Consider the following 17,745-nt stretch of genomic DNA (forward strand, 5'->3'; position numbering starts at 1 on the left):
CAAATGATTGTAACTTACCTGGCTTGAAAAGACGTTTGTGGTGATGTTGTGGATTCACTTGACACTTGCTAAGCTTCTGGCAGAGTTTTCCACAGAAGTTTTCTCTAAAACTAGCGCGAGCAAGTAGTTAGTAGAAGAAGAGTGAATGAAGATGATATAGTGAGCAGCCCCCTCTGCTGGACAAAATAATCACAACGCGATTGAGAGATCAACCGGCAGACTCTGCTGTTCAGTCTTTCTTGCCACGTAAAATATTATTTCACTTTGCAGTCTGTTTTTAACGCAGAGTTAAAACCGGGGACATTGCCAGGGACAGGCCACCAAAAACGGGGACTGCCCCCGGAAAACGGGGACGTCTGGTCACCCTACTCTACCAATAAAGACTCTAATTGCATATAACCCAAGTTTTAGCATGGACACTTCCATTGAGGGCTTCCACCATTTTAAAGAGGTCAACAGGGTGGGGATTCCTATGGGTTGGGAGAGATCAGCCAATGATCAGAGCATTGTCTTCATCTTGAAATTGGGTGCTATGGTCTGTAAATGGCTTTAAGCTTTATCACTGCCATCCAGTGGTCACAATAAATGAATGACACACAAGATCTGGTTCAGGACTCTAGCGCTGCAGGTGGCAGTACATCACCAATATTGGCTGTACACTTTTTTCAAACACTTTAAAATGGAGATAGCCTCAATGGGTTTTGACTAGATGTTATACAGCTACGGTCAGAAGTGAGTTTTTCGTAGCTGGTTAGGAGAACTTATGCAGCAGGTTAGGAGAATTAGGTTAAGGTTAGGAAAAAGGTTAGAGTTAGGGTTAGCCGCTTGAGAACCAGGCTTCCCTAATCGGAAAGCTTGGTGAAGCCTGGTGAGATCAATGGCTCAAAGGAGTGGAAAACCCCAGTGTAAATCAGTGACGTTTTCGCAAACACTTCAAACCAATCAAACGCCTGGCTTGGGCGGAGCTCCAAAGGCGCTCAGCAGAGTCGTACCGTAGGAGCGACAGTGCGTGACGATGGCCAGGAAATTGCAGATGAAAAACCCTATCATTTTTGTGGCGAACCCTACGACTCTAACAGGAAACAAACACAACCTTTTGGCAGGTTAATCGTCTTTATTGCAACAGGACAACACACTGGCGGTCGGAAAACCATGACGAACATAACACGCCTTCTACGGGCATGTGTGGGGAGGGTAAATGTAACGGCCAATAAAAATGCAACCGTTGGAAGCCGGTGGACCATTGTGGCCGTTTCGACTGACATAGAATTCTCCAGACCTCAAGGAGGTGTGACAACAAGGTTTTTCGAGGTATGGCTACACACTTGGCGAAAATCCCCACATTTTCGCTGTAACGTGCAATTTTTGACGTCACTTTGACATAAGCTGTATGCCGTCTACCCATGACTGCCTAAATGGCGCTGCCCGTGCTATAATGGCAGATACACAAAGGTGAGACCTCCAATGCCTCTACCACTACCCCCCCTAGTGCCCATAAACACAAAGAGCACTATATCCTACGATAGAATTATACCAGCACGTATAGATTCAGGATCATCAAGATTTGTATCCCAATAAAAAGCGGACATATTTGTTAATAAGACCGTTGCATGAACGAGAGATGCCTGGACAGAGATACATACAGAGAGGGGAACAGAGTGTGTGTCCAGAGTGTGTCCCCACCTCATCCTGATCCAGCATCTGCTCCTTCAGTTTCTCAACCAACTGGCACTGCAGGTTGATCTCATCATCCTGTGGAGAAACACACACTTTGGTCACTTGGTCTGCTAGTGGAAATATGGACGTTAGGAACCCCTTCCTAATATTGAGCTGTACCCCCCTATCGCCCGCAGAACAGCCTCAATTTGCTTCGGGCATGTACTCTACAAGGTGTTGAAAGCGTTCAACAGGGATGCTGGCCCATGTTGATTCCAATGCACAGTTGTGTCAAGTCGGCTGGATGTCCTTTGGGTGGTGGACAATTCTTGATACAAACGGGAAACTGTTGAGCGTGAAAAACACAGCCGAGTTGAAGCTCTTGACACAACCGGTGCGCCTGGCACCTACCACCATACCCTGTTCAAAGGCACTTAAATATTTTGTCTTGCTCATTCACCCTCTGAATGGCACACATACACAACCCATGTCTCAATCGTCTCAAGCCTGAAAAATCATTCTTTAACCGGTCTCCTCTCCTTCATCTACACTGATGGAAGTAAATTTAACAAGTGACATCAATAAGGGATCCTATCTTTCCCCTGAATTCACCTGGTCAGTCTATGTCACGGAAAGAGCAGGTGTTCTTAGCGTTTTGTAACACTCAATGTTTGTGTGTGTGTGTGTGTGTGTGTGTGTGTGTGTGTGTGTGCGTATGGCGTGGTGTATGGTGTGTTTCAACAGGCCCTGACCTTGTCGTCCAGCTGCTTGTAGAGCTTGCGGATCTCCTCCTCGTACTTCTGACGCTCCTCCTCGGAGATGCGCACCACGATGGAGGAGGTGTCGTTGTCCAGGATCATCACGGGGCTCCGCTCCTCCACCGACTCCAGACGCACCACGTCCGCAGTGGTCCTCTCCGTCTCAGGAACGTTCTCCCCTGGAGGAGCATGAGGAGCAGACGCGTCAGCAGTCCATGTCAGCTCTTTAAGAGATCTGGCTTCTGATTCATCGGTCTAGCTTTTTCCAGGAAATGAAATGTCCGTGTACCTTGCTCCCAACCTCAAGCAGAGTTCAAGGGAACATCAAGAATATGCATGACAAGCATGTCCTTTTTAAAGTATGTTAAGAGCATAAATTCAATCAACATTCAGGGAGGAGAAGAAAAAAAACTATCATTAACAATAAAACAAAGTAATAGACTAGGAATCCTCAACCATGATAAATGCTCTCCAGCTCTGTGTTTTACTGTGTCTCACCGTTCCTCCAGCGGTTGAGCTCAGCCTCCAGCCTCTGAACCGTTTCCTTCATGGTTTTGTTCTTCTCCTTCTCCTTCTCGTACTTCCTCTTCCACTGATCAGCCGTCAGCTCCAGATTGACGGAGGCCGTGTTCCTGATGGTCTTAGCGCTGGAGGGCACGTTAATGACATTAATGACATGTTGAAGCGGTGGCTTCGACGGCTTCTATTCATCGCACCAGTAATATCTGCATATTCAACAGCTTATACTCATCATACCAGTAATATCTGCATATTCAACAGCTTATACTCATCATACCAGTAATATCTGCATATTCAACAGCTTATACTCATCGCACCAGTAATATCTGTATATTCAACAGCTTATACTCATCATACCAGTTGTTACGAATACCATTATCCTGTGTGTGTGTGTGTATCCTGTGTGTGTTTCTTTTCTCTCCGTCTCCCCTCACAGGTGAAAATCATCACTCCCCAATCAGTCAACAATCAACCTATCAATCAGAAGACACACCTCCTCCTGTTTCCTACCCTATCACAGTTCCTTCCCCATGGTTTAAAAACCCCATCATTTGTTTGCTCTAGAGCTCAATCTCTTTGTAAATGCCATGTTTGTAGATCTCTGTTCTTCATAGATTTCAGTAGCTCAATCTCTCTGTAAATGCCATGTCTGTAGGTCTCTGTGTTTCACTCGCTTTCTGTGTGTTAATTAACCTCTCTTTTGTTTGAGCACCTCCATAGCACTTTGTCATCATCTGTGAGTATTGTTTCTGGTTATGGTGTTTGTTTGTTGCTGGTGGGAAAAGGGGGAAACCAAGACAAGTCGCCCATGGGCATACACTACCAGTAGGTGAACTTTGTTAAATACACTAGTTAGAACTGGGCGGACCACCCACTGTATTTTTGGTTGGTTAGTTAGCTGTTGTTAAAGTAGGCTAGTCTAGCTTAGGGGTGTTTTTGCATATTTATTGTTTCTTTCCTTGGGTCCAGCACAGCCCCTTTTCCTGCTCCCCACATTACCGTGTGTTTATAAATAAACCCTGAGTTTGACGGTATTATTTCAGTTGTCGTGGTTATTTCGTTCACACTTACTTTGTCACAACTATAATTTGCATGAGATATGTTACGGGTCTCTTTACCATCCCCCCTAGACTGTCGGGCCAAAAGGGATTCGTAACACCAGTAATATTTGCATATTCAACAGCGTATACTCATCATACCAGTAATATCTGCATATTCAACAGCTTATACTCATCATACCAGTAATATCTGCATATTCAACAGCTTATACTCATCATACCAGTAATATCTGCATATTCAACAGCTTATACTCATCATACCAGTAATATCGGCATATTCAACAGCTTATACTCATCATACCAGTAATATCTGCATATTCAACAGCTTATACTCATCATACCAGTAATATCGGCATATTCATATTGGAACAAGTGAATGTGAATACGAGTTAAGGAAATATTGCATGCTAAATCATTTGACTTCGGACATATTGGTACATTGGCCCTTTCTGTGGAGAATTGACAGCTGACACTGTTGACATGGTACATTGTCAATGCAGGGAGAAGACAAGATGGGGGCACAGTGTTTGTTACCGTTGTCCAAACATCAGGGTGGACTTGGTCTCAGCGTCGTTGAAGCTGGACGGAGAGCAGCAGATGAACATGGTGGTCCTACAGTTACCCCCCAGAGAGTCCTGCAGGATACGGGTCATCTTGCTGTCACGGTACGGCACGTGGGTTTTCTAGCAAACAAAACAGGAAGCAGGGATGAAGTGAGTAAGTGCACTCTTTCGAATAAAAGAAAAAGGGTTCCTAAAGGGTTCTTCGGCTGTCCCCATAGGAGAACCCTTTTTGGTTCCAGGTCTCCCAGGTCACCCTCTGTGGAAAGGGTTCTACATGGAACCCAAAAAGGTTCTATCTGGAACGAAAAGGGATCTACCTGGAACCAAAAAGGGTTCTGCAAAGGGTTCTCCTATGGGGACGGCAAAATAACCTTTTTAGGTTCCAGATAGCACCTTTTTTTCAGTTGACGGCAGAGTAAGGCCAGGAGAAGGTAGGCATTGATAGGTATGTGTGGTGAGTTGGCATTGACCAGGCTTCAGATGGGTTATGGCATGGATGGCAGGGAGATTATTGTACAGTGAGTTGGTACTGGTGGATGTGTGCAGGGGCTGGATCGACATTAGGGTGACAGGTGTGTAAGGTGGATGGCTTCACTGTCTTGGACTCACCGTCCCTTCAGCCAGTGCAGAGATTACGTTGCCCAGGGCTGACAGAGACTTGTTGATGTTTTTGGCCTCATCAAGAACGGCACCCGCAGCGCCCGTTTTGCTGACCTGAGAGAGAGAGAGAGAAAGGGAGTGGGGGCAGAGAGAGAGAGAGAGAGAGAGCAATAGAGAAAGAGAGAGAGAGCAATAGAGAAAGAGAGAGAGAGCAATAGAGAAAGAGAGAGAGAGCAATAGAGAAAGAGAGAGAGACTTAATTACTGACTGTGACTCAATGACCTTTGGAAAGGTCAAAAACTCCAGTGTCACTGTGCTTATAATGTCAGCTCTGTCACAATGGCATATGCAGAGTAGACTGACCCATAGTCTCTCTCACCTCAGCCCAGCTAGATAAACCAGACAGACAAGGATGTGAAGTCTTACCTTCTCACTACCAGCCAAGTCCACCAGGTAGAGTTTCCCACACAGCTTCTGCTCCGTCTCCACGTGCTCCTGCTTGATGTTGATCAGGAAGATGCTGTGACTGCGAGAGCTGTGCTCATTCATGTCTACAAGGAGGGAGAACAACACGGAGGCGAATGAGCATCTTCATGTCAATATGCACAACATCTAATCTAGTGTTTACAGAGATGGTTTTACATGTGGAATGTTTAATTAATGCTTTTCTGGTGAATTTCACTGATATAAGATTGAAATGATCGGTATGTTTTTTTAAATTATTTTCTATTTAACCTTTATTTAACTAGGCAACTCAGTTAAGAACAAATTCTTATTTACAACAACGGCCTAGGAACAGTGGGTTAACTGCCTGTTCAGGGGCAGAACGACAGATTTGTACCTTGTCAGCTCGGGGATTCGAACTTGCAACTTTTCGGTTACTAGTCCAACCACTAGAGTACCCTGCCGCCCCTACCAAACCCTTTTCAGGACAAAACTCATATCTGAATCCTTCTCCTGATGCGACCTACAGTCCCCCAGAAGAAGGGCTCGTGTTACTTATCTGTTCCTATCTTATTGCACCCACTATTTTACAGTGAGAGTATTACACCAGCCAGCAGACACCCAGGTGGACCATTGCAATTGTGAGCGTCCTTATAGAGATGCTGCTTGTAAGCAGGATACGTGTGAGAAGAAGTCCCGTTATATAAGCCATATAACGAGCCACACGACCCAACTGTCGTGAGACACTTGACGAACCATGCAACTCTCCTGCTAGCAGAAAGACAGGGCGCTGGATTCACTGCAACAACAAAAAAAAGGAGACGGATGAAACGGAACGGACTAACGGAGAGAACGCTCCAAAGGCTTACTGGTGACGGCAACATGGCGGTTGTTCTTCCCCTCGTCAATGACGTCCATGACCTCGTCAGGGCTGGACACAAAGCGCTCGGTGCAGCCCTGCATCACAGGGAAGGGGGGGGGGGGGGCGGGGCGACAGCGGAGTGCGGTGATAAAAAGGGTTAATAATGAATATGCATACTCCTCTTCCCCTGGAAAACGTTAGGCACCGTTAGGAACGGACGTAGGTGTAGCTAGTGACAAGTGGGCATCGTCAGAACCCACCTTCACGTATGGGATCTTGTTCTTATCCTCATGAACAGCCAGGTTAGTCTTGGTCACTAAAAGATACAGGGAACAACCGTTAGGACGGACCATTTTTTTGGGGAGAAGATTTGCCTTTGTAATGGCATTAGATGTGGACTTGGTAAATAAAGAACTGTGCACAAACCATCCAGCAGATCCCGAATTTTGTCCATATAGACTTCAAAATATGAAACCTAAGCACAGGAAAGGGGAAAGAGAAGAAGAACCTCAATCAAGGCATCCATACCGTGGCTCCGTGTAAGAGCACCAAGTCATTGCGGTATACAAACGGATGACTACTCTTACACTCTTAGGGAAAAAAGGTACTATCTACGACCTAAAAGGGTTCTTCGGCTGTCCCCATAGGAGAACCCTTTTGAAGAATCCTTTTTGGTTCCCGGTTAGAACCTTTTTGGTTCCAGGTAGAACCATTTGGCGTCCCATGTAGAGCCCGCTGTGGAAAGGGTTCTACATGGAATCCAAAAAGGGTTCTACCTAGGGTTGTGGCGGTCATGACATTTTGTCAGCCAGTTATTGTATTGCAAAAGACTGCTGGTGTCATGGTAACTGGCTGTTAATGAACATAAACAGGTTTAGCATCTCCAGGCCTCTACACCTAGAGGCCTTGAGAAAATGTTCATTTAAAAATGTCTAATAAATCAATTGAACGTACACCACCAAAATAAATCCATTGTTTATTTTCGGCAGGTCTAAAGAAACATTAGGATATGAAGAGAATGTATTTCAGAAGAACAGAATATGAGTCGGCCTACTGTATGTTATCCGGCTATGCGCCGTGCCATAGGCTGTAGGCTTGTTCATTTAGCAGACAAGATATGCTGATAAGTCCGGTGTTATTATTTTACATTGTATGATTTTACAGTAAGAAGAATATAATTGAACTTAGCTGAATAAAATATACATTTTATTTTTCCCATTCCGTAGCGAGTGTGCATAAGAAGTGGCTATGTTGAGCGTAAAAATGATCATTTCAAACAGGTCCTATACGTTTCGAATTTTTTGGCAACTTTAGTTGTGAATGATGCAAACCTTAGAAGGTTTTAGAAATCAGAACATACATGTATATGGACTGCATGATAGGCCATTGATGATTTGAGAAAGTCGCAAAAAAAGCTTGCGCTCTGTTCCTTGCCTCAGGCTGCACAAGCTGTTCTCTCATCAAGTGATACTATTTTCACCCATCTGACTATTCTCAATTGAATCTTGTCTTCACTAATATGTCAAATTTGTTTCGATTTTCAATGGCCCAATATCAAATGGGTCGGGGAAAAAAAGATGCCATCTGTATGCACTCTAATAGCAAATGGAGCCCACATTTGTGCAGGTTCGTTTTTGACTCATGCTGGGTAAGCTACACTGGTTATTTCACTTCAGCATGGCAGGTGATATTCCACCCAAACTCTGTATGCCATGGGCTCTCCAACCCTGTTCCTGCAGCTACCCAGTGATTCATTTGGGAAACTAAGTGAAATCTGTCCTGGAAAATCGATAGTAAAATGTTTTCACAACTAAACATATTTCATTAATCTGTTGACATCTCCTCTCTCTGCATGCTTGAGAAAGTAATGAAGGGGAGAGGGGAGGAGATGGAAACGCACGGTGGTGAGATATTCTGCCAATAACGGTAGCCTAATGCGACACCCTATTACTACGCTATTCAAAAACAAATACAAATTCACTATAATTGTAGGATTCGTCTGTAAGCCGCACTGCACAATCAATGAACCAACAGCATCGCCTAGGCCTGTGGCCTACGTTCTCTCCTAGACGGGATAGAACGTTTGGAGTGTGGCATCATGTAACCAGTCCATCTAGTATGCATAATAATACAGTCCACACTCAAAGGCGATTACCAGAATTTGTTACATTTTGGAATATAGGCTAGATCAAAGACATCCGTTTTGACTTAAATCTTAAATCAGTTTTTGTGTATGTTTTTCTGCCATTCATAATATGTGGTAGGCTATGTACAGTATAACAGCACAATCCTTCTTTTTTTTCCGAGGTTGGGCTCGTATGCATAAGCTCTAATATAGTGTATGGTTGTTTTTGAATTAATCAAAGTGCGGTCCATTTCATTGTTAGGCTTTGAAACAACACCCACAACGACCATGTGTTCCACTTCTTTCTTCAAATTGATTAATCACAGTGGAGTGAGTTTTAAAAGCACATACTTGCTTTGATGATAAGTGTTTAAGGAAATGTTTTATTGCATTTGCATTGATGTCAGAGTGGTTAGAGGGACAATAGAACCCTGAGTACCAGGCCTTTAGCGACCTGATGGTTGTTAGCGAGTTTGGGTACTACCAATGTCCAGACTGCATAAAAGGAGATTACTGTGACCATGGTCACATGGAATCTTACTGGTATGATAGTAATATGGTCGCCGCAACAGCCGTAGTTCTAACTGCAATAATGGTGCTCCTATGGGGTGCTCCTAAGGGGCCAGCCAAAGAACCCTTTTGGAACCCTTTTTTCTAAGATTGTACGGGATTCACAAAAAATGAATCATCCTATATATGGATGAGGAGATGGAGATGAATCCAAACCTTGATGTGGAACTCCAGGTTCTCGTCCATGCCAAAGATATGGTTGAAGATGTCCTCTGCAATCCTGGGGATGATGCCCATCTGATTTGGGTCATGCAGCTTCCCCTATAAAGACATACTGCACAGTCAGTCTCTGGAGTTTGAGAGGTTAATATACCTGTTATACGTATATTGTATTAATATTAAAATCCTCATATAATTACCAGCAGTATTTTTCCAATACCATGTACTAGATTTGGTGCAAATGCCCCCAAAGCAACATCCGGGGTATTACATTTAGATTGAAACCAAACGGGAGCCAAATTTATGCTGATTTATAGAGTTATTTCATAATGGGAGATCATCCCTTTTTCAGAAGAATTTGAAAATACTGTATTATGCATATCATTGACTCCCACTGTACCTCCATGGTGTGAGTCTTGCCGGAGGCGGTCTGTCCATATGCGAAAATAGTGCCATTGTATCCACCCAGAACATCTATATAAACAGAGGGAAACCAAGATCATTTGAGGAAATGACAGAAATTAAAACAAATTGTCTTCAGGCCTTCAAGTTTGAAAATAAGAAAGACACCAATAATCTTTAATATGAACACAGTTGTGGGAAACAAAGGCCGCAAGTAGGCTACTAACGTGTGACGTCGCCGACTGATTTAATCAATTGATGAGTCAGAACCTCACATTGACTTCTCTTTTGTCTCTCTAATACACCTCCACGAACTGTGTGCGGATGTTCATTCTGCCATTGTTGGCAGTATTTTTTCCTTACCCTTGACAATCTGTTTAGCACAGGTATTGTAGACCTGCTCCTGAGTGGTGTTGGTGGGGAAAACCCGGTCGAACACGTACGACCGCCCCTGGGAGACACAAAGAGATTAGGTCAGTTTTGTAAACCAAATACTGTAGCTATTATTTGGAATGCACAGACCAAGATGAACCATGGTATAGACATACTGAAGTGGAAAATAACGAGGGACATTTTCTTGTCTCCAATTGTCTTTCCAACTAGTATTGTTATTTCATTTATATATCCCAAACAAACAAACCATGGCAATGCAATCCAGTTTGATCTTGGTTCCTTGTTTATGGATAGTAATAGATGATTTATGTATGTCGATCACTGAATAAATTAACGGGACAGACGAAAAAAATACGCTCAGGCACAATAAGGACAAAAATCCAAAACTGTAGCAAAAATAATCCTGTGACCTAGGATACAGAGTGTAGGTAATACTGTTTAATCTGTCCAGTGCTTACACAGTCACTATGCATGATCACTGACGATGATGAAACAGCCTATAGGGAGGAGGTCCGAGACCTGGCAGTGTGGTGCCATGACAACAACCTCTCCCTCAAAGTCAGCAAGACAAAGGAGCAGATCGTGGACAACAGGAAACGGAGTTGCCGAGCACGCCCCCATCCACACCGACGGCGGCCTGTAGTGGAGGAGGTCAAGAGAGCTTCAAGTTCCCTCGATGTCCACATAACTAAGGATCTATCATGGTCCAGACACACCAACACAATCGTGAAGAGGGCACGACAACGCCTCTGCCCCCTCAGAAGGCTGAAAAGACTTGGCATGGGCCCTCAGATCCTCAAAATGTTATACAGCTGCACCATTGAGAGCATCTTCACAGGCTGCATCACTGCTTGATATGGCAACTGCTTGGCAACCAGTATATCATTGGGGCCGAGCTCCCTGCCACTCAGGACCTTTATACCAGGCGGTGTCAGAGGAAGGTCCTAAAAGTTGTGAAAGACTCCAGCCAACCAAGACTGTTCTCTCTGCTACCACACGGCAAGCGGCAGCAGAACCAACAGGACCCTGAACATCTTCCACCACCAAGCCATAAGATTGCTAAATAGCTAGCTACATAGTTAACCAAATAGCTACCCAAACAATCTGCATTGACCCTTTTTGCACAAACTACATATTTAACCAAACAGCTACCCGGACTATATGCATTGACTCTTTTTGCACTAACGTATCACATATGCTGCTGCTACTCTTTACTATCTGTCACTTCATTCCTAGTTACAGTGCCTTGCGAAAGTATTCGGCTCCCTTGAACTTTGCGACCTTTTGCCACATTTCAGGCTTCAAACATAAAGATATAAAACTGTATTTTTTTGTGAAGAATCAACAACAAGTGGGACACAATCATGAAGTGGAACGACATTTATTGGATATTTCAAACTTTTTTAACAAATCAAAAACTATTTGACTTGGTGCTCTTACACGGAGCCACGGTATGGATGCCTTGATTGAGGTTCTTCTTCTCTTTCCCCTTTCCTGTGCTTAGGTTTCATATTTTGAAGTCTATATGGACAAAATTCGGGATCTGCTGGATGGTTTGTGCACAGTTCTTTAAAAATTATTCAGCCCCTTTACTTTCAGTGCAGCAAACTCTCTCCGGAAGTTCAGTGAGGATCTCTGAATGATCCAATGTTGACCTAAATGACTAATGATGATAAATACAATCCACCTGTGTGTAATCAAGTCTCCGTATAAATGCACCTGCACTGTGATAGTCTCAGAGGTCCGTCAAAAGCGCAGAGAGCATCATGAAGAACAAGAAACACACCAGGCAGGTCCGAGATACTGCTGTGAAGAAGTTTAAAGCTGGATTTGGATACAAAAAGATTTCCCAAGCTTTAAACATCCCAAGGAGCACTGTGCAAGCGATAATATTGAAATGGAAGGAGTATCAGACCACTGCAAATCTACCAAGACCTGGCCGTCCCTCTAAACTTTCAGCTCATACAAGGAGAAGACTGATCAGAGATGCAGCCAAGAGGCCCATGATCACTCTGGATGAACTGCAGAGATCTACAGCTGAGGTGGGAGACTCTGTCCATAGGACAACAATCAGTCGTATATTGCACAAATCTGGCCTTTATGGAAGAGTGGCAAGAAGAAAGCCATTTCTTAAAGATATCCATAAAAAGTGTAGTTTAAAGTTTGCCACAAGCCACCTGGGAGACACACCAAACATGTGGAAGAAGGTGCTCTGGTCAGATGAAACCAAAATTGAACTTTTTGGCAACAATGCAAAACGTTATGTTTGGCGTAAAAGCAACACAGCTCATCACCCTGAACACACCATCCCCACTGTCAAACATGGTGGTGGCAGCATCATGGTTTGGGCCTGCTTTTCTTCAGCAGGGACAGGGAAGATGGTTAAAATTTATGGGAAGATGGATGGAGCCAAATACAGGACCATTCTGGAAGAAAACCTGATGGAGTCTGCAAAAGACCTGAGACTGGGACGGAGATTTGTCTTCCAACAAGACAATGATCCAAAACATAAAGCAAAATCTACAATGGAATGGTTCAAAAATAAACATATCCAGGTGTTAGAATGGCCAAGTCAAAGTCCAGACCTGAATCCAATCGAGAATCTGTGGAAAGAACTGAAAACTGCTGTTCACAAATGCTCTCCATCCAACCTCACTGAGCTCGAGCTGTTTTGCAAGGAGGAATGGGAAAAAATGTCAGTTTCTCGATGTGCAAAACAAATAGAGACATACCCCAAGCGACTTACAGCTGTAATCGCAGCAAAAGGTGGCGCTACAAAGTATTAACTTAAGGGGGCTGAATAATTTTGCACGCCCAATTTTTCAGTTTTTGATTTGTTAAAAAAGTTTGAAATATCCAATAAATGTCGTTCCACTTCATGATTGTGTCCCACTTGTTGTTGATTCTTCACAAAAAAATACAGTTTTATATATTTATGTTTGAAGCCTGAAATGTGGCAAAAGGTCGCAAAGTTCAAGGGGGCCGAATACTTTCGCAAGGCACTGTATATGTACAGTGCCTTCAGAAAGTATTCAGACCCCTTGATTTTTTTCCACATTTTGTTACTGTCACGAATATTATCGAAGGTGGCTCCCCTTCTTGTTCGGGTGGCGCTCGGCGGTCGTCGTCGCCTATCTACTAGCTGCCACCGATCCTTTGTTCCGTGGTCGTTTGGTTTTGTCTAATGGTTTGCACCTGTTCATTGTTTGGTTGTTAGGGTGGTGTTATTTAAGTTAGTTTAGCCCGCTTCTGTTTGTGCCGGCTTGTTCTTCTGTATTTTGTGAGAGGTGTTAGTGTTTTGTTGGGTTTTCTCGCTGTCCTGTTATCTACCCCAAGGGTACTATTTGTTTTAATAGTTACGCCTGTGTTGGGTAATACTATTTTGTTATTTTTATTTTGGACATTAAAGCGTGTTTTTTCCCGCATCCTTTGCTCTCTGCGCCTGACTCCACACCCATTCACTCATTGAGCGTTACAGTTACGTTACAGCCTTATTCTAAACTGGATAAAAAAAAAACATTAAAAAATCCCCAGAAATCTACACACAATGCCCAACAATGACAATGCGAAAATAGTATTTATTTTTTTGCAAATGTATCAAAAATAAAATACAGAAATACCTTATTTACATAAGTATTCAGACTATTTGCTATGAGATTCGAAATTGAGCTCAGGTGCATCCTGTTACCATTAATCCATTGAGTCCATCTGTGGTAAATTCAATTGATTGGACACGATTTGGAAAGGCACACACCTGTCTATATAAGGGCCCACAGTTAACAGTGCATGTCAAAGCAAAAACCAAGCCAAGAGGTCGAAGAAATTGTCCGCAGAGCTCCGAGAGAATTGTGTCGAGTCACAGATCTGGGGAAGAGTACCAAAAAATGTCTGCAGCATTGAAGGTCTCCAAGAACTGAGTGGACTCCATCATTCTTAAATGGAAGAAGTTTGGCCGCAATCGAGGGAGAAGGGCCTTGCTCATGGAGATGACCACGAACCCGATGGTCACTCTGACAGAGCTCCAGAATTCTTCTGTGGAGATGAGAGAACCTTCCAGAAGGACAACCATCTCTGCAGCACTCCACCAATCAGGCCTTTGTGATAGAGTGGCGAGGTGGAAGCCACTCCTCAGTAAAAGGCACATGACAGCCCTCTTGGAGTTTGCCGAAAGGCACCTATAAATGACTCTCAGACCATGAGAAACAAGATTCTCTGGTCTGATAAAACCAAGTATCATGTATGGAGGAAACCTGGTACCAACCATACGGTGAAACATGGTGGTGGCAGCATCATGCGGCAGTGACTGGGAGACCAGTCAGGATCGAGGGAAAGATGAACGGAGCAAAGTACAGAGAGATCCTTGATGAAAACCTGCTCCAGAGCACTCAGGACCTCAGACTGGGGCGAAGGTTCACCTTCAAACTGGACATCGACCCTGAGCACACAGCCAAGACAATGCAGGAGTCTCTAAATGTCCTTGAGTGGCCCAGCCAGAGCCCGAACTTGAACCCGATCAAACATCTCTAGAGAGACCTGAAAATAGCTGTGCAGCAACGCTTCCCGTCCAACCTGACAGAGCTTGAGAGGATCTGCAGAGAAGAATGTGAGAAACTCCCCAAATACAGGTGTGCCAAGCTTGTAGCATCATACCCAAGAAGACTCGAGGCTGTAATCGTTGCCAAAGGTGCTTCAACAAAGTACTGAGTAAAGGGTCTGAATACTTATGGAAATGTGATATTTCTGTTTTAAAAAAATTGCAAACATTTCTAAAAAACAGTTTTTGCTTTGTTATTATGGGGAATTGTGTGTAGATCTATGAGAGAAAAAAACTATGTAATCCGTTTTAGAATAAGCATGTAACGTATCAAAATGTGGAAAAAGTCAAGGGGTCTGAGTGCACTCAGAAAGTACTCATACCCCTTGACTTATTCCACATGTTGTTGTGTTACAACTTGAATTAAAAATTGATTAAAATGATTTGTTTTCTCATCAATCTACATCCAATATCCTATAATTACAAAGTTAAAACATATTTTTAGAAATGTTTGCATATTTATTGAAAAATAAATACAGTCATATTTCTAAGTCAATACTTTGTAGATGCACCTTTGGCAGTCTTTCTGGGTAAGTCTCTAGGAGTTTTCCACACCTGGATTGTACAATATTTGCCCATTACTATTTTTAAAATTATTCAAGCTCTGTCCAATTGGTTGTTGATCATTGCTAGACAACCATTTTCAAGTCTTGCCTAGATTTTCAAATAGATTTAAGTCAAAACTGTAACCCGGACACTCAGGAAGATTCACTGTCTTCTTTGTAAGCAACAACTGGCCTTGTGTTTTAGGTTATTGTACTACTGAAAGGAATTCATCTCCCAGTGTCTGGTGGAATCAGACTGAACCAGGTTTTCCTCTAGGATTTTGCCTGAGCTTAGATGCATTCAGATTATTTTCAATGTCTGTTTAAAAAAAAATTGTTACCCATCTACCAACATGTGCCCTTCTTTGCGAGGCATTGGAAAACCTCCCTGGTCTTTGTGGTTGAATCTGTGTTTGAAATTGACTGTTCGACTGAAGGACCTTACACATCATTGTATGTGTGGGCAACAGATATGAGGTACTCAAAAATCAGGTTAAACCCTATTATTGTACACAGAGTGAGACAATGCAACTTAATATGAGACTTGCTAAGCGAATCTTTACTCCTGAATGTATTTAGGCTTGCCAAAGGGGTTATGTTTTTATTAATTAGAAAAATCGAATTCCACTTTGACATTATGGGATACTGTGTGTAGGTCATTGAGAAAATAAATCTAAATTTAATCCATTTTAAATTCAGGCTGTAACACACCAAAATGTGGAAAAAGTCAAGGGGTGTGGATACTTTCTGAAGGCACGGTATCTACTTCAATAACCTCGTACCCCTGCACATCGACTCGGTGCTGGTACCCCTTGTAAACATAGCCACGTTATCGTTACCCATTGCGAATCTATTATTACGTTCTACTGTTCTGAAGCAGATGACACGTGGCCAAGAGCTTGACATGGCTGGTCTTGAAATGGGGAAATCATTCAGAATGCATTGTAACAGTTAAAGGATGACCCGTTCACGTGTTCATTGTTCAACGGGCTTACATTGAATATCACCCCCCCTTTAGAAAAACCGAACAAAAGTAGCCCGAAGCTGACCCATTCACATCACTAGCAATGCAGACGCATCGTCACGAACATAAAATCACTGTCCAGAGTGAGGCAGTCAGAGGTAGAGTGAGTCGGTTCTCAACAGGAGAATAATTATTGATCCTCTCCTCCATAAGCAGTTAGAGAACAGATTCTTGGCCCGCTGTAAAGAATTATGACTGAGGAGAAGGTCAGCCAAAGGTGTGTCCCTTAACGTCCTCAGTTAAACTCTAAATAAATCCACTCTCTCATTCCACTCGGTCCTGGCCCTGAGGAACCCAACAGACTAGTAGGCCTGTCTGAGGGAATGATTAAGCTACAATATGTATGTGGCATTTATTACATAGGCCTAATGCAATCCCTGCCTATACATTTAAAGTACCATTGCCATTACATATACGAACCAAATCATTACAATGAGAATAACAACAGCATATTGTTGCTAAAATAACATTCGAGCAATATTAGCTATTGGCAGGCTATGTAGACCATCCATATAGGCGGCGGCCTGTAGTAAATATCTTGAGCCCATTTCCATTGAAAGGGGTTCATTTCTGTTATCAACAACCTAAGCAAGTACAAGGTTAATGTGAATTGGTAGGTTATTGGATATGAGGCCTGATATGTAGCCGCAGTAAATAAAACATGTAGGCCTATACACTGGGTGGAAATCAGAGCCGACTGCACTGAATGCTCAACTGATGCCTACGCAGTTTACAGAAATTATTACAGTCAGGTAGCCTAATTTTAATCACAAATTATTGCTATTGGCAGTCCAAACGAAAACAGAAAAAGTGAATCATGTATTAATGAGCATATCAGAAACAAAGTGCCTTACCCCAACGCTGACACTGTCATCTCCCAGAAATGTAGGAATAAATTGATCCCCACGCAGAATCTCCGATTGATTCAGAGGGCGAAAGCGACACAACACCTTGATATTACATTCGGAGGTTGCATCCGCCATTGCGCAAATTCAATTGACGGGGTTGGAATAAAATAGTCGAGAATCACAATTTGCAGGCCCAGTCGACTGTAAAATAAGTAATGACAGACCCGCTTGGATGCTACAAGATACGTCCTTAATTCTTATGTCTTCAAGGCTGAAAAAATATTGCAGCCCAGAGGTAAAGATTGACAGTTAACTACGGAGAAATGACAATTTGAGAGACTAAAAAAAAGATGCTTCGAGCATGTCGCAGCAAAAAAAATTGCCTATGCATATAAACTCTAGTTAAAATCGCAGTGGGTTACATCATTGTAAGAATATACTATAACGTCGAATTCATCCTCTGGCTAAATCTTTAAAGATGGACGTAGTTCTCGGATGTTTTTCTTAGATGTTGTCGTTGTTAGATGATGGCACCACTCGGTCGGGCCTGTTGAAGGTGAGGCAGACTGAGGTATCGCCGGTTTTGCGCTGGGACTCACTGTGTAGAGCGTAGGGCGTGGTCTGT

At 43.1% G+C, this 17,745-nt stretch overlaps 1 protein-coding gene across 2 annotated transcripts in view; it reads right to left on the reverse strand.

The window, feature by feature from the left end:
- LOC139416317 (kinesin heavy chain-like) overlaps positions 1-17,722 on the reverse strand; it is a 29,778-nt gene extending 12,056 nt beyond the window's left edge. Inside the window, exons 1-13 of one of the 2 annotated variants that reach the window (XM_071164821.1) lie at positions 17,127-17,722; positions 10,080-10,167; positions 9,715-9,788; positions 9,312-9,416; positions 6,887-6,935; positions 6,721-6,776; positions 6,468-6,555; positions 5,581-5,705; positions 5,164-5,268; positions 4,526-4,674; positions 2,913-3,061; positions 2,409-2,593; positions 1,684-1,752 (exon numbers count right to left, since the gene is read on the reverse strand). In XM_071164821.1, the coding sequence (XP_071020922.1) occupies positions 1,684-1,752; positions 2,409-2,593; positions 2,913-3,061; positions 4,526-4,674; positions 5,164-5,268; positions 5,581-5,705; positions 6,468-6,555; positions 6,721-6,776; positions 6,887-6,935; positions 9,312-9,416; positions 9,715-9,788; positions 10,080-10,167; positions 17,127-17,255 (1,371 nt within the window). In that variant the 5' untranslated portion in view covers positions 17,256-17,722. The remainder of the gene's footprint in view (positions 1-1,683; positions 1,753-2,408; positions 2,594-2,912; positions 3,062-4,525; positions 4,675-5,163; positions 5,269-5,580; positions 5,706-6,467; positions 6,556-6,720; positions 6,777-6,886; positions 6,936-9,311; positions 9,417-9,714; positions 9,789-10,079; positions 10,168-17,126) is intronic. The other variant, XM_071164820.1, reaches the window with a different exon arrangement.
- Positions 17,723-17,745: the final 23 nt, after the last annotated feature.

Source organism: Oncorhynchus clarkii, chromosome 9 (assembly GCF_045791955.1).
Source record: "Oncorhynchus clarkii lewisi isolate Uvic-CL-2024 chromosome 9, UVic_Ocla_1.0, whole genome shotgun sequence".
Taxonomy (NCBI): domain Eukaryota; kingdom Metazoa; phylum Chordata; class Actinopteri; order Salmoniformes; family Salmonidae; genus Oncorhynchus; species Oncorhynchus clarkii.